At 30.7% G+C, this 16,911-nt stretch overlaps 1 protein-coding gene across 3 annotated transcripts in view; it reads left to right on the top strand.

The window, feature by feature from the left end:
- The window catches only part of LOC108776411 (glutaredoxin domain-containing cysteine-rich protein CG31559), a 28,501-nt gene extending 14,428 nt beyond the window's left edge, over nucleotides 1–14,073 (top strand). For all 3 annotated transcript variants that reach the window (XM_018543018.1, XM_018543017.1, XM_018543016.1), the window contains 3 exons: nucleotides 7,034–7,267; nucleotides 11,875–11,940; nucleotides 13,723–14,073. In XM_018543018.1, the coding sequence (XP_018398520.1) occupies nucleotides 7,034–7,267; nucleotides 11,875–11,940; nucleotides 13,723–13,896 (474 nt within the window). In that variant the 3' untranslated portion in view covers nucleotides 13,897–14,073. The remainder of the gene's footprint in view (nucleotides 1–7,033; nucleotides 7,268–11,874; nucleotides 11,941–13,722) is intronic.
- The last annotated feature ends 2,838 nt before the right edge of the window (nucleotides 14,074–16,911 follow it).

Here is a 16,911-nt window from a genome sequence, read left to right as displayed (position 1 = left end):
ACATTATAATTATTACATATTTATATATTATTTATTTTTTTCATATATATTAAATTGACATTATTAAATATTTAACGATATTAAAAAATCGGTATTTTGATTTTTTAAAAACCACATCATATTAATAGTTTATAATTATTACTCATTTGTTCTAGTAAAGATTATAACTGCATATAATAATTAAAAATCTTTTGAGTTTTTTGTTTTGGTTAAATATAGAAAAGCTACATGTCAATCACCGACATGTGTCTTTTTTTACTTTCTTACATTTTGTTTTTAAATTTGCGTAACATGAAAACTAATAAACATTTACCTAGCTGTACCAAAATTAAAGTATATTTACTAAATATGTATAAGTACTCTCTAAATTCTTTAGAGTGAAATCTCACTCTAATAGTAAAAATTGAACCAGTCTTGGAGCAGCTCAATTTTCAATCTTCAAGAGTGAGATTTCACTCTTCAGAGTGACAATTCATTTTAAAAGTTTTAGAGAGTAGATACGTAAAAGTGTAGATAAATGTGTGCAGGTTTTTTTAATTTTATTAGATTAAAAAATACCGCCTAACAAAAGGATTATTAAGATTTTGAACGATTAACTGGATATTTTTTTCCATATGCCGAAGAAGCGAAGATTTGGTCGAAAGGCCGGAGTCTCCGATCGAAAACTGGAGAGATGGTAACCGTGGTGAGAACTCGAAGATGAGCGTACATCGCACTCTGTATACATTCGTTATATCCCTTTCCGTTATATCCCTTTCTCTTCGACTCCGATTACAAACTCGAATCTCATTCTCGTACGAGAGCGTGCCGTGAAAGTCGTATCGCGTATTTAGAGATCATTATTACTGAAATAGCGGAGTATAGTCGGCTTCCATTACGCCTCCCGCTCTCTTAGGAATTGAGTGAACCAGCTGCCACCGATTGCGTCGCAATCGTTAACCACTCACCGTTGTCATTACGCCACTGATGTTGAGCCACAAAGGCATTGATATGACAATAAGTATACAGATTAGATGATTGGCCATTGAATTCACTAATGTAAAAGATGTTTGACTAATCTGAAGATATTTATGTTAAATAGTGTTGGGAATATTAAATAGACGAGGAAAAAATAAACGTTGTATATCGTACGCGTGACTTCGTTAATTTAATTTCATGCTCGTTTAACCACCCTTTATAATAAGTATTTCTAGTCTGTGATGCAAGTTGTCACGTGACAACGCGCGAGGTTTATTATCCAAGCATTTATATCGGAAGAAATCTTAATACTTCGACGAGGGTTGATATGCTAATACTTTGGCTAACGTGTAAATTCAGCCACACGCACGAAAAACCCTTTTTAGAGAACAAGTTATTGTATAATTTTTATGTTTCAAAGTTTGCGTGTGTGTATTTACTTTTTTGAATAAATTTTTAAATCATACAGAGAGAAGATTTAGATATTAGCAGTTAAATAAGAAAAAAATTTAGAGTTTTTATTATTTACGCCACACGTTTTTTTTTTTATATTATTCGCTACTTGTCAAAGCATTTTTTATTTATGCACGCGGCTGGATTTACTCATCGCTGGCAAAATATTAGCATATCAACTTTTGTCTGCGAAGTGTTAAGACTTTTTCCAATAAACGCTTGAACGACAAATTCCTCTCTCGAAGAAAAAAGTCATTATACAATTTTTACGTTTTAAAGCGTATGTTACAAGCGTATGTTACAAAGAGTAGTTTTACATATTAAACAGATATAAATAATATATAAAATTTATATTATGCCCATATAAAGCGTTAGCTTTACGTGTTCCGTCAATGATGTTGTTAACATGCTAAATTCCGGTCAGTGGGCGACCTGATCTCTCGTAACATTATCCCAGTTACGCGGAGAAATCGTCTCTTCGGCGCCTCGATTTGTCTACATTACCGGCTACAGTCATTCTACCTCAATTAATTGCTAGTTCAAAGCGTGCCGTCGTTTCGTATGTAACACGTACGGCCAGGTGCAACTTTCATTAAACGCTCGTGAAATTATCTTGCATTTGAGTACGCACTAAGCATACCACACCGAGCTCTGCTAAGTTATATCGCTGTGAAATTCAGATTCATTAAATTACTCGTGCTACATGTACATTAGCCGCTTGCATTTTGTAGTACATCGACGTTTAATTAATCATACGATAATCAGGTACGTGATTGATACAATCTAAACCATTTTTGAAGTTGAAACAGTGCTGTATTAAGACATGTGTTGAATGAGCTATGCTCCAAGACGGCAAATATTTAGAGATAAATTTGAGAAAAAATTTTTTTTTATTAAACATTGAAATAATGTTGTACATGATTTAAAGTTACTATACTAGATAGACAAGAATTACTAGATAACTCTTAAAAAATTTTACCCAAATGACATCATACCTTAAAAGAGCGCAATATTTCAACCCATGGGCGCAAAATGGATTAATGCAGCCCCAAGATGAAATAAAAATGTATTTATTTTCCGTAAAGATTAATTACTCGGTAAAGCAGAAAGGAAACTCGGAGAATTATGGAAAAGGTTGATTAATTTACATCCGATCAGTGATCAAAGATGTTAAAAAAAGATATCAAGATTGATACGAGGAAAAAGATAAAACTGTAAGAGGGAAAGTAGAGAGATTTTAATATATTAAAGGAGAAATAACTTTTTGCAGATATCTCTATCTGTTATAAATTAGTGTAATATCAACTTTAAAAATACGTATAAAAACGATACTTTCACATATTTTATATTTCTCTTACACTTGTATATGCTTTCTTTCTTCTTTTTGTTACACAATCTTGCTGTTTCTATAATTATTTGAAGATATTTCATATTCCTGAAACTTTTTAAGATACAAACAACTTCTCAAGGTACGGCATACATTTTCTAGACAACATAATTATTCCAAGAATAAGTGTATTAATAGTTTTAATAGCTTTCACTTTCATATTTCCATTATAATATATCATACAATACAATGCAATTTTGCAAGCCGGGAATATACCTTTTATGTCATGCCGCACTGTCTGAAGAGATCTCTATTGGACCGTAAGATTCATGGGGCGTGGATAATGTCGTGTGAGATCATCGCGACGTACAAAAAAGTTATTCACATCGTATGATCGGCGCCGGCTTTACATGCATCCAATAAGAAACTCTGATGGATAAATTATTTTCTTGCAAGCATCCCTTTCACATAGGTCATGTAAGAAAAGTTGTGTTTTCTTGAAACTCACATGAAAAATGCTAAAACGCTTGTAATGACCAATCACCTCTTCATAAGATCATAATTATTAAATAGACAAAAGAGTAAGAATCGACAACATTTGTATTTGTGTTTTGTGATATGAAGCCAAAGAGGATAAGTAACGCGAACTGAATAAGGTAACAACGAAGAGGATAACAACGCTTTCACACTTCTGGACAGACGAGCACAGAAATAGATGACCTTATCAAATGTTTTTTCGTATGGAAATGAAATTGATAGTCGTCAGAGAAAGGACACGTGAAATCGAGGCTATTTTATATAATTCTTGCCTTCACTTTTTAAGACGTAATTCAATAGGGATTCGAATTATATACGTATATGTATACGCGGCGTCAGTGAAGCAATGCATCGTGCGTTTAATATCATGCGTTTTCTTCGCTTTGTAAAACAGTATCAATTCTAAAAAAAGAGAAGAATTATTGATGTAATGAATTATGAAACAATGAAGGAAAATCTTTCTGATATATAATATAATAATATAAAAAAGAATTTTTTCTGATATTAATGTAATAATTTAAAATTCATGATTAGATGGATTTTTTCAATAGTGATACATTCTAATTATAACTTCAATTTAATATTTGGAATGTATAAGGATACACAAAAAAATGTGTTCCCTTAGTATAATTTATAATAGCTTATGATGGAAAAGGTACTTTGTTAGACCATCTGGCTCGCGTATACGTGACCGTATTGGCTCTGCCTCCTTCAAGACGGTGTGCAATTATGATCGAAAGCAATTACTATACGTGTCATTTGCGTAGGGTAACGGGTATCGGTAGGAGCAAGTAGGTTAGTAAAAAATTAGTAATGGTTAGCCGAGATCTTTGCCATGCATACTTCTACAATATGCTTTTATGGTGCAGATCACGCACCTGGTACGACAAGTCCGGTTTCCCCGTTGAAGTACGTTCATTAGCAGTCGTGTCGAGCGAGCACGTGGTGATCTATAATGCTGATCGGACGCGATTGCTCTGCATATGCGCATGAAATGACCGTACCACAGCGAAAATTATATCAATCTCAGCAAACGTTACAAACTACTAGATTTAATAAAAATAAATTAAATTTACGATCACTGTTTTTACGTTAAACTCCCTGTATAAAACAAGCTGCGTCAATTCGGAAATATATAATTTTGCTTGCATATGAGATTTATAATAAATAAATGTAAAAGATTTCAAAGGTTTCCGTTGTAAAAGAACAAATTTATACCGCGATAATCAATATTCTTCAAACAGTTCAAACAGAACGAATATATTTTACTCGGTACGCATTAAGTGCAATAAATGATAGTCTAGAGGACGAAAATGATATTAAGAGAGGTAATAATTTTTTTATACTACATATAATTTATTTTGTATACCGTATAAGTTGCAGTAAAAAAAAGTCAAAAAAATTTTTCTGTTATACTAATAAAAAAATTAATTAAAAAATATTATTGTCGTGGAGATAAATAAATATAACTCTATTAAGAAACTTTTTTATAAATATTTGTTTTTTTATATCTCAAATTGCTTTTGTAATGAAAGGAAGCTAAAACTGCTTTACTTATAAGGGCTGATTTTATCTCCAAAAATTAGTTTTCAGCACTATATATATAATATTATAAATGATATTTTCTAAATTTATCTATTAATGCAGTTTATATGTGTAGAAAGTTCCATTAAAATCGGAATTTGATACTTTACGAGGTTTTCTTGTAAATGACATAATATTTTTGTATCTGTACGATTTTATAATACTAACAGTGCATTGTGTATATATAACATAAGTACCGAGAATGGCAATTACGTAAAGTGCTTTATAGATAAAGAATCGTTGTCGGCATTATGCGCGACACTGAATTACCTTGCCACTTTTGCGCGGTGAAAGCTAATTTAACATAATCATTTTCCCCCCCTTCCTCTTTCTCTGTTTCGCCTACCACTTACCGCTATCTCCTTTTCCACCTTCGTCCCAAGAGAACTACCTAAACGACATTACATAATTTTGTTGGAAAAGTATATTAAGTATTATACACACGCGTTCAAGAAACAAGCAATTCAAAAGACAGCTAGATTATTACAGAGATTGCATTCATCTCTGGCATGCGAAATTTTATACGACGTTATGTCATAGCGAAACGTGATATTTTTTTTACGTAAATGATGATTTAGATCATTTGTTGTGAAAATGCAATTTGTATGAATAAAATTTTAACGTGTATAATATAAATCTTTTATAACAACTAATATAACAAATACCATCATCTTGCTGTCATAAATATTAGAAAAAATATAGTAATAAATAATACAAAAATAACATAGGCAGTTACTTTTCTTACCAACTATTAAGCATACTGATGCACGATGAAAGCTAATGGTTGTTGCACGTGCCAATAAAATCGATTGTAAAGAAACGGCCAACGAATGCACGCATTACTGAGCAAGAATCAAAGTTCGAGCGACTTGTGATTGAATCGCCGAACCATAAAAAGGTCTTTCTTCCATACAAAAATTGTGTTTATTCAAGAATTGATCACCGATAAAAGTTAAAGTCTCGCGTTTATCGTTAGTGGTACATTAATTAATTCATCAATGTTATTACTCTTTGATTATAATATCACTGTATAAATCAATGTATAAAATTATAGATATGTAACTACAAAGTAAAAACCTATTTGCAAAACATAATAATATTTATGGAAAATAAAGAAATAAAAGTTCGAGAAGTCATTAACTATAACATATAACACTTTTAGAAAATATTTTACTTATTAGTACATATACAAATATGAAAACACACACACACACAATGTAAAATTTTATTATTAAGATCTCTGACCATTTATTACTATTTTAGATTGTGATCACAGAAGCGAGAAAAGTTATATTAATAAAAAACGTTTTTTATATATGTATGTGTTGAAATAAAAATATTTTTTAATAAAATAATATTTGTAATCAATAGAACAGACTCGCAGAGCATATCGAAATTCTCTCTTTATTTTATAAATAAATATTTTATCAATAAATAACCATATGTATTTAATAATTTAATTTTACCGAAAACGAAATAAGTTTACAGTTATCAGACAAAGTAATAACTATTGAATTAATAACATATAGAAATAAAGTAAGTAGAAATAAACTTTTTCTCTCTGAAAATAAAAACGAGAATTTTTGGTATACTTTATAAGACTATATATTCTACTAAAGAATTTTTATTGTGTATTTTCTTACTTCTACTGTCATTTCTAATAACTAAGGGATTGATTGTAAGTCGTAAAATAAAAATTAATACAAAAGTGAGAAAATTCTCTAAAATATATTTACAAAACTTTGTATTATTTATAATTATGTTTATTTTTTTTTTTTAAATATTTGTAATTTTATTGATCAACATCTAATGAATTTACTTTCTTTTTATAATTTTTATCTTGTTTCAAAGTACACAACTGACCTTCAGGAGCTTTATATAAGAGTAATATTATGTATAACAGAGAAGCTCATTTATCTTTTGGAAACTGATGAGACATCATAACATCAATATTTGATTATTTTACGACGTGCGTTTTATAGCCATTCTATATGAAATGAAATATGTATGTATTGAACTATGTACTGGAGTACGCGCGCCATAGTGCGAGGTCATAGAAGTAGTCTCACTGTCGTAAAGATCCCGATACGAGATAGGATTTTAATATTTAATTTAATCTAAAAATTATCCAGAATCTTATTTCAAGCCTTGATAACATATTACATCCTATTTCAGGCTTACGTGGAAAGAGAAAAGGGCAGAGTGGTGCTTTATACGACATCATTGGGCATCGTTAGGGAGACCTTTACCAATTGTATGAAGATGAAGCAGATGTTATGGACGAACATGGTCAAGTACGACGAAGCAGATTTATTCCGTGACACAGAATTACAGACCGAACTCAGGGATCGGACTAATTCGGAAGTTGTAACATTACCGCAGCTTTTCGTCGATGGTCAATACATTGGGGTATGTATACATTTTTAATTTCAACTTTTTGAAAAAATCACGAAAAATTAGAGAATATTAATAAAAAAAAGATGTTTCGGCATAAATCAATTTTGATTATATTTATTAATTGATTACATTTATTAATTTAAAAAATGTTGATCAAAATTGGAATTAATATGGAAAAATATTATTAAAAATTAATAAATAATTTAATGAATTTATTGCATAAATTGTAAGTGTGTATATTCGTAGTCTTGGAAACATTTTTTTATAATTAATACCTGTATTTACATTTAATATATATAATGTTTGGGGTACTCTATATGTGTGAGATAAACCCTTTACTTATTTCTGTTAAACATTTCTCAGCCCACACACACACACACACACACACACACATTTTTACTTAATATTATCACTTTTATAAATTCTAATTCGAATATTAATACGCACTCTATATCAGCATGAATTTATTATTCACTATATTCTCATTTATAAAATGTATAATTTAAATCAGAAATTATATTCTATAATTATTTTAAAATATATAGGATTTATACAAAACGTTATATAATGAAACGTGAGCAGTTGGCGTTGAACGTTCCGTCATCTGTGTTTGACATTCGTCAACCAAGTTGTTTTCTTCTTCGTTAGCAATATTGATCTCTCTCTCTCTCTCTCTTTCACGGGTAGAATAACTTCTAAAAAGAAAAGTTATATTGCGCACACTAGCATTCGAGTACTCTACGATCCTTTCGAATCCATCCTCTTACGCTTTATGAAGAATTTGTACAAGGCCGATAACGCGTTATGCAACTAGGGATATATTCGACATCGAGAAAGCCGGCAGATGGATAACGTGAAATGTCAAAGATAACTGTCGAGCGAAAATTCGATGAATGTACAAACGGAAATTTGATATCAAATTGCATCTGTTTTATAGATGAAAAGTGAAGAAATGAATCAATAAAGGGCTTAAATTTGATATATAATAAAAATGATTATTTGTATGATTGATTAAATAAAGCATGTAGTATGCAAATTATTTATAATTATTATAAATGAATAATAGAACAATTGAATGAAAAAAGTAACGAAATATTTTGTTTTAAAGGAATCCAATAAGATTCTCTATCTTTGGAATTGTACTCTGGCATACTATAACAAAATAATGCGATAGCGAAGATAGCAAGGTATTCTGTTTCAACATACAATTCTCAGATGTATAGTGTCGTGTTTCACAGATCTTACATTGCATTTTCTGTCAAATTGTTGTTAAAACACATGAAAGAAAATAAAATAAAAAATCTATAAATAACAACAAGAAGTTTAACATATAAAATGAAATAACAAATTCCTTATATAATACATTGCTTTGTCAAAATACAAAAATAAAAGATACAAGTTTTTATATATACATAATCTTTATAGTAATTATAAATCCTTTTGATTTTAATGAATATTTATTTTGTAACAAAATACGATTTGCACAACTAGATTATAATATTGCAATGATTATCCATCCAATTAGATATCAAGTCATAATAGAGAAATTACTTAATCATAGGAATGAGCTATTAGGAATTAGCGACAACAAACAATCATTACCGCAGTGGTCACTTAAATGTTACAGCACTTGGGAATGATCATAGTAAACGAGCGTTATGTGAGTGTTCCCATTGTATATAGTTCGTAATTGCTTTCATACATGATGGCGATAGTACAAGTTCGTACCATCACGTGCGGTGTGAGGTGTCTTTATACACCTTCATAAAAGAGCATGTCGCTTTTATTGTGACATGGTAAAGGATCTTTATAATCATGAACTTCAGTTATATTCACACCCAAGGTGATGATGTCAGAAATATACTTCGACGAAATTATAAATATTCCACATATGTGGAATATTTATACGATAAAAATGTTTATTGCTCATATTTTCAGCGCTGCGTAAAAATTCTACGGAACGCGCAAAGGAGTCTGTTTTTATAACAAAAATTTAAAACTGTGAATTGTTCAATATGAAAAATTAAGGTTTTTGTTCCTTCACGACTACTATTTCAAACTATGACGTCAGAAGAGAAAATATATAAGAAAAATTTTTGCAAATTATATATTTGAATAAAAATATTTTTCAATGGAAGAGAATGTTCGCGATCACAGTAGAATATACTTACAAAATTTATAGAAAACTACGTTTTTGTTTCAGGAATAAATTAAATCATATTTATTTTTATGTATTGTGAATTAATATTAATTTAACAGTTTATCATAACTGTAAGTAGAATTTATTTCGGTTATGTATACATTTTCAGATATACATATTTTGTTATTTATTAATTAACAAAACAAAAGAGGAGTTTTTGGTATATTTCACAAAAAAATTTTGTTAGCGTTGAATGTTATTTTACTGAAACATGTTTCCACGTTATATTGTCAATAATGTTTTCCAAAAATCTTTATTGTATATTTTTTCGCACCTAACGTTACAATCTGAGATAGTAGTAATAAGTAAATAAGATATTTAAACAGAGAGAATAAAAAGATTTATTTATTGGACGATGTTTCTAATTGTAATAATAGAAATTTGTCAAATTTTCTTAATTAATGATATATTACATAAGAAGAACAATTTTGCTATCTAAAAATCTAACTAGATACAAATTTAGAAGAAACTTGTTAGGTTATCAAAATAATTACGTAAGAATCTGAAGCATGATGAACATTGTTGTGAAAAATTTTAACATTCTAGTAACCAGTTTGAGTGTCTTATATAATTATTTTGATGATCCAATAGAATTATTTACAAATCTCTATGCTAAACTTTTAGATACTTCAGCAAAATCGTTCTTTCTGTGTATTTGTCTTTTTAAATAAATGTATGAATGTTAAGTTCTCTTACATTGATTTCTTCAAGATTTTTTCCCAAAAATATAAACGTATCAATAGTTAAATAAAAAAAAAAAAATACTGGATATAAACGACATGCTTTTAGCTTAAAGAGTCTCTCATATATATAATTATGCTGTGGTATTTGATTTTTCCTCTCAGCCTCCGTTGTGGTATCCATTTCTCAAGAATTACTTCCAGCAACCGATAGTCGAATAGATATATGCGTAAGAGTAAAATGTCAAGCTATTTGATCCAAGGCCGTGCGTCGGAGAGAACGCGAGGTACGATTGCCTGTGTTACACCGCCTTACGGTTGCTGGTGTCTAGCACACAAGTGTACATACATAAAACTACCCGAACTGCATTCCTATCTGACCGCGTCATACAATTATCTCGCACGAAATAGCCGACTGGTGCCGAAAATCGACGAAACATCTTCGATATGTTTATTTCGTTCCCACTTGTCATCAATTTGAATATGATGTTATCTTACTTTCACCATTGTCCATCTTCGCATGACATCGTTTGACAATTTACACGGTATGTAGTGAAAGGAGTACATCGTCGTAACTACAACCGCAATAAAACCTCTATTACATTACATCAGACATGAGATTACAAGATGAGTACTGACGAACGAGCATCTTCGAAATGTCGCTTCACTCGCACTTACACGCGCGTCGTACATTATATATAAAAAAAAACAGTTTTGCTGATGTATATCTAAAAATTTAGATACAGACCTAAAAATAATTTTATTTTTATTTTTCTATTAAACCTAGTAAGTTTCTTGTTTCGATAACACACTGAATACTGGAATAACAAAAACTGTTTGCAACATGTTTAACATGCTTGAACTCTCTTTAATTATTTTGATGGTCTAATAAAATTATTTTAAATCTCTGTATTTATCCAAATTTTTAAATACTTCAGCGTCTTCTTTTGCATAGAAAAAAACAATTAAAATATCTAAAAATTTAATTAGTTCTAATTTAATTAGTTCTAAAAATAATTTTGTTTGCCATAAAAATAAGTAGCTGTAGGCGCTCAAATTGATTGTTCAAATATGAAAACTATTTATAGTTATTTTATTATGCTTGAGTTCTCCACATAATTATTTTAATGCTCCGATAAGATTATTTTCAAATTTGTATTGACTTAAATTTGTAGATATTTCAACACACCCACATAAAATTGTTTTCCTCTCCTATCAATTAAAAATTGTTCACTAAAATGCTTTGTGATACAATTAACAATCTCTAACATGCTCAATGATGTCTGAAAAATAATCTGTGAAGATGAGAGAGCGAAATTTCCTTCCTGAATAAATCAGCGGCCCGTCAAACCTGCAAACTAGTTATCGCGTGCTTCATTAAAAGCCTCATTAACAGCGGCATGAAAATGTATGATACGGCCATTACCGCATGGATACGCATGAGGCCATGCATACGCCGGAGGAAGGAACACGATAAAATTCTTTCGTTACAGCCGCATTCCTCGACGACAAGTCAAGAATGCTACATCGACGTGTCTTAAAACGTATACGCCGCGAGTTCCGTCCATTTGACAGAAAGCTTGTGACGCACACGCGAAATACTAAAGAATTTCTGTTTACGGCATAGTCGTTAGTTAGAGACAGACGAAATGAACGAGGCGGAAAGAAAGCGTCAAACAACTCGAATGGTAAATGTGCTATTAAATGACTATGTTTCACAATGTTTTTCCTTGTTGCAGGGTGTTGATACTGTCGAGCGACTTAACGAGTCGGGAGAACTACGTCGCATACTGGAACCTTACCAGGTAAGTTGATTTTGTCAGGTATGATAGAAGAGATCCTAGTGCATATCCTCTTTGCCCCGAGGTGTGCTTCAACTTGGATATGCCATTTGCCTAAGAGTGGGGAATTAATAATTTATTTGGGGTTTATCGATTGACATTTCTTACATATTAAGTTTATTTTCTATTAGTTTGTTGTATCAATTCAAATCCGCATGAATATGTAACAAATACGATCAGACACTAAAAGTCATGGCGCATTAGTTAATAAACTCGCATAAGGTTTCGTAAGCTGGTGTATTCAGGTAAAACCATTTGAAGCGGAGAAACGACTGTGTGTACATAACTTCCGCCTGCATTTTAAATTTAGATTACTCTCTCATTGAATTTTTAGTTTCTGACGTCAAAAGTAGATAATAATAACGAAGTATAATTATACATCTTCGTAACAATCCGATGGAGACTCCAATTAATTACATCAGCGTTGTACTGGAAAAAATAGCATTCAGTAATTTTATAAAAGGAAACTTATGTAACATGATGTATCTTTAGATAGTTAATTCAAAGCTTCCAAGTAGTAAAAATACCCAGTATTCAGAATGGGAATGGAAAAGATTCGATATTGTCTCTGTTTAGAATTTACACGCTATCTATACCTACATATCATCGAGATTCGAACGATTCGCATGATCGCGTTATACGCCTGCGACACATTTATTTCCACGCAGAATCTAAGGTAGACAGAATAGCCGAGTGTGATGAAATGTATATACAAACAACACAAGTAGTCGCGAACGCAAGGTTGTACGGTCCTTTCACTTTTATCTGAAGTACGTGCCTCTCTCTCTTTCTCTCTCCATCTAACCGCCCACCTCCTTTTCCATCGTGACCATAAATTTTATCGTGCAATTCAGGTTTACCTTGCTGCAACTAAAGGTCGTTTACATCTATACGGCCATTGTTATTTTTGTGTCACATACCGATCTTGTATCCTGCATATTCAAACTCATATTCAAAATCTTTATTTATATATTATAATTATATTTACATCTATAATTTATACTTAATTTTAATGATTTATATATATATATATATATATATTTAATAATATTTTAATATTTTTTAATAATTCATTAATATATTATTATACTTATATAGTGCATTTCTTTTTTTATTTTATCTCTATTATATGTTAGTCTCAAATATACCGTGCTTGACGAAATATTTAGATTTAAACAAGTTTGATATTCACCCAAGAAATAGTCATTATTTCACCCGAACTCATTATGTACTTCACTAAAGTCAATTTACATTTCAGGTATTAGACTTGTAGTTAGTAACAAGTAAAAGTGAAAGTAAAAACTATAGTTTCGTAACGAATGAGGTTCGATGGAAGATTCTGTTCGAACATCGTTGTCACATGGAGAATTTATCTAATTAATTACTATTAGATTATCATTTTATGCTATTAACTCAAATCGGTATTTCTAAATTTGTAAACTTATTATGTGACAAAAGACTTTAAATAAAGGTAATGAAGACGCCGGTAACTTAAAGGACTTAAAACGTCGAATAAGGAAATAATGCTCCATAAAAGAAGCCGATATTTTGAGTCGATTATTATAGTTAAATTATGATAATTACGATTATTTTGTTTTTCAGTGTAATGAAAAATTGTTTTCGCAAATAATCGCGTGCTGCTTCAGTATAAGTCACTGTATTACGATTTGCCGACTGTTGCGACGAAACATTGTCATTAGTCTTATAATATGCTTAATTCAACATTACTAAACGTTTGCGTTTCAGTGTAAGGATGCATGCGCTGTTTGTACCTATTGCGGCGGATTCCAGCGGCTGCTATGTCCCATCTGTCACGGCAGCAAGAGATCCGTTCATCGAAACGAGTTCACCGTGGAATTCGTCGCCCTAAAATGCGCCAAGTGTGACGTTTTCGGTATGATACGTTGCCCGCATTGCTGAAGAAATTCCGCTGAGGGAATCCACGTACACCTGCTCAAATCATTTTTCTTATTCTTAACGACCATCTACTAACTTATATCTCTATTTAAGGTGCTACGAGAGTATATTTTATGCTATGCTTTAAGCAAAGGATATACACGAAACGCATACAGACACTAACTAATTGCGTAGCCGCGCTGTCGCATGTTGTAAGATATCGGTTAATAAAACTTTGTGTAAAGTTTTGTAATCTTGTGTACACGTTATTGGGACCTTTTTAAATCCGAAAGAATCATCTTTGAATATCCCAAAGGTTCTTCCGTATATACCTGTTTTCCTGATGGAAATAAAACTATGTTACAATTTCCGACCTTCATTTTCCATCGTTTATTTACAGGATGATAAGTGACAATATCGTATAGGATTAGTCATCCTGCAATCAGTATCAAACTTGTCAGAGCAGACTGATTAATCTAGAATAACGAGCGTACTTTCACTTTGCCCATGAGCTAATTAAAACGATACAAAACAGTAACATGTTGTATGTGCTGCTGTTACCTTCACATTTGACACGTTATAATTATTAAATATAGCACGAAAGGCATTTTAGTAATAAGAAAGGAGCTATATAGTATTATTTTATCTTACTTAGCTGTTCTGATCTCCATATAGGAATACAAATAATCTATTTACTTGTTTCATATTCTTTTAGAAAGAATGTCTTAATAATACGATATATAATTGCTTTAGTTTACTTACATTTATTCATCAAAATATTTAATAGCATTAATTACAAAGCAACATTAAGTAAAAGTTCTCATGTATTTTTAATTATAAATGAAAATTGTTTAGAAAGAACAATGACGACGTTTTCGAAAGTAGATTGAAATCTTGAAGGTTGATTGCTTAAATTAATAACAATAGTGGAACTAATAGCATAAGCGATTAAGCTGTAAGGTTTCGATACTCTCGAAAACGTCGTCATTAATGTTTTCAAACCATTTTCACTTACAATTGGAAGAAATATATTATACTTTCTAAACTAATATGAGACAAATAAATGGATTATTTATATTTTCAGATAACTTACTAATTGTAAGTGAAATAAAGTAATACTGTACTTGAAATAATATTATTGTATTTAAGTAAAAACGTATAAAGAGAAAGAAAAATATACCGCAGAGAGATATCAAGAAGGCGTGCTCGCACGACGGTAATCTACTTTTATAATGCTATATTTTGTTCTGTCAAGCGTGTAGAAAAAAGTATTCTCACGTTTAGAGTGGAAGGAATCAATCGGAACGAGTGCTTTATGCTCTATCGCATTTAATTATCTTCAGCACAATTACATGGTAAAGTAAGTCAAGATGCTTTAGATAAGTAGAGCAAGGCGAATTACTATGAAAATTCAATATAATCGTTGCTTGTATTCATTCACAAATATTAATTCTCATTAATATAGTAATTACAAAGCAACGTTAAGTAAAAGCAAACGCTATACGATTTATCCGCAATGTCATTTACGTCCATACATATTTTTACTTACTGACGTCGAAATCGAAATTCCTAGCTTTCAACTGTACAATTATTCTTCATTTTTGCGCTATTAAAATGCAATTATATATCAACCTATATAGTATACTTATTCTGCTTTCTCCAGAGATACACTCTTATTATATGCAATTTCAGTTTCTCGATAACACGCGGTCTCACATTTTAACGTGAACCACATTAAAAGCAGCCAAACATGACATCGGATCGCTTATCTTTATTTATATCTACGTGCAACAAGCTAAATCAATACTGTTACTCCAGAAGATTTCTACTACAAAAAAATAACTGATTTGGATCTTATCTGAAGTTGATTGGAAAAAACATAATTTATTCAAGATAATTATATAAAAATTAGTTTTGATTTTTAACACAATTTTATTTTATTAATTCAAATTAATAAATAAATTATACATAATTTTATTAAGATAACATTTATCGCGCCAGTTTCTTTTGCTTATTGGATTCGGTAAATTTTTCTTTAATCCCAAACGTTATATTATTTCTAATCGCATTACTGTGAGAGTAAGTTTAAAATTAAAAGCAGATTCTCTCGTATCTGTTTTCTGAGCACTATTTCGTTTAATATACATGTTCTTGATGTTCTGAAGAGACTATAAGAGAAGTATATAGGTATACAAGCAATTTAAATCGATCGCTGTTCCCTTGCGTACTTTTACACATTCAGAACTGATGAGCATGGATGCACGTCGTGCGATGAATATAAAAATAAAGGTACATAACAGTTTCAAAATTTATACTTCCAGCAAGATTACCTCTTCGGCATTATAGTGTAAGTTTTTTCACGAGTCGACTGAGATACAATCAATCGTTTTAATACAGACGCAGAGTTAAAATACAGCAATCAATAAATTTCTTGCACATAGAGTAATACAAAAAGTTAATATTCATATTATATAATTTTCAATGTTTTTAATATTTGATTTTCTACTTTTAAACGCTTTTTACATCTTTTTTTATGTTACTACGACATTTAATATTTCAAATTTATTTCCATGCATTAATTTAATTGTAATAAAATCCATGTATTATTATTGTAATAAAATACGGATGGATACATCAATTAAACGCGATGTTATGATAAATCTATAATAATTTTATATTTTGGTAATATTATATCTTAATTATACTATATAAATTGTTGCGCGCGGATTACATTACAAAATGCGATTTATGTTACAAGGATGTATTACAAAGCAGATGCTCATGAAAACGTCGAAAGAATATAAACTGAGTTCTTTTGGAGACGAGTAGAATTAAAGATTGTCCGATAAGTGCGTGGTGTAATTTTCTAGGTCCTTGAAATCGGTGTGTGCTCATTCAGCGTAAGATAATCGAGAACAGTCTTGATCTAGAATTCGCAGTAACAGAAGTGGGATACCATACAAAAAGCAGTTAAGTGAAAATGAGTTTGCAACAGCGTTAAGTGCAACAAGTTTCACATTAAATATATCCAGCACGTGC

Source organism: Cyphomyrmex costatus, unplaced genomic scaffold, assembly GCF_001594065.2.
Source record: "Cyphomyrmex costatus isolate MS0001 unplaced genomic scaffold, Ccosl1.0 scaffold36, whole genome shotgun sequence".
NCBI classification, from domain to species: domain Eukaryota; kingdom Metazoa; phylum Arthropoda; class Insecta; order Hymenoptera; family Formicidae; genus Cyphomyrmex; species Cyphomyrmex costatus.
Note: the sequence above shows the minus strand (reverse complement) of the source record. Positions and strands in the feature narration are given on the sequence as shown.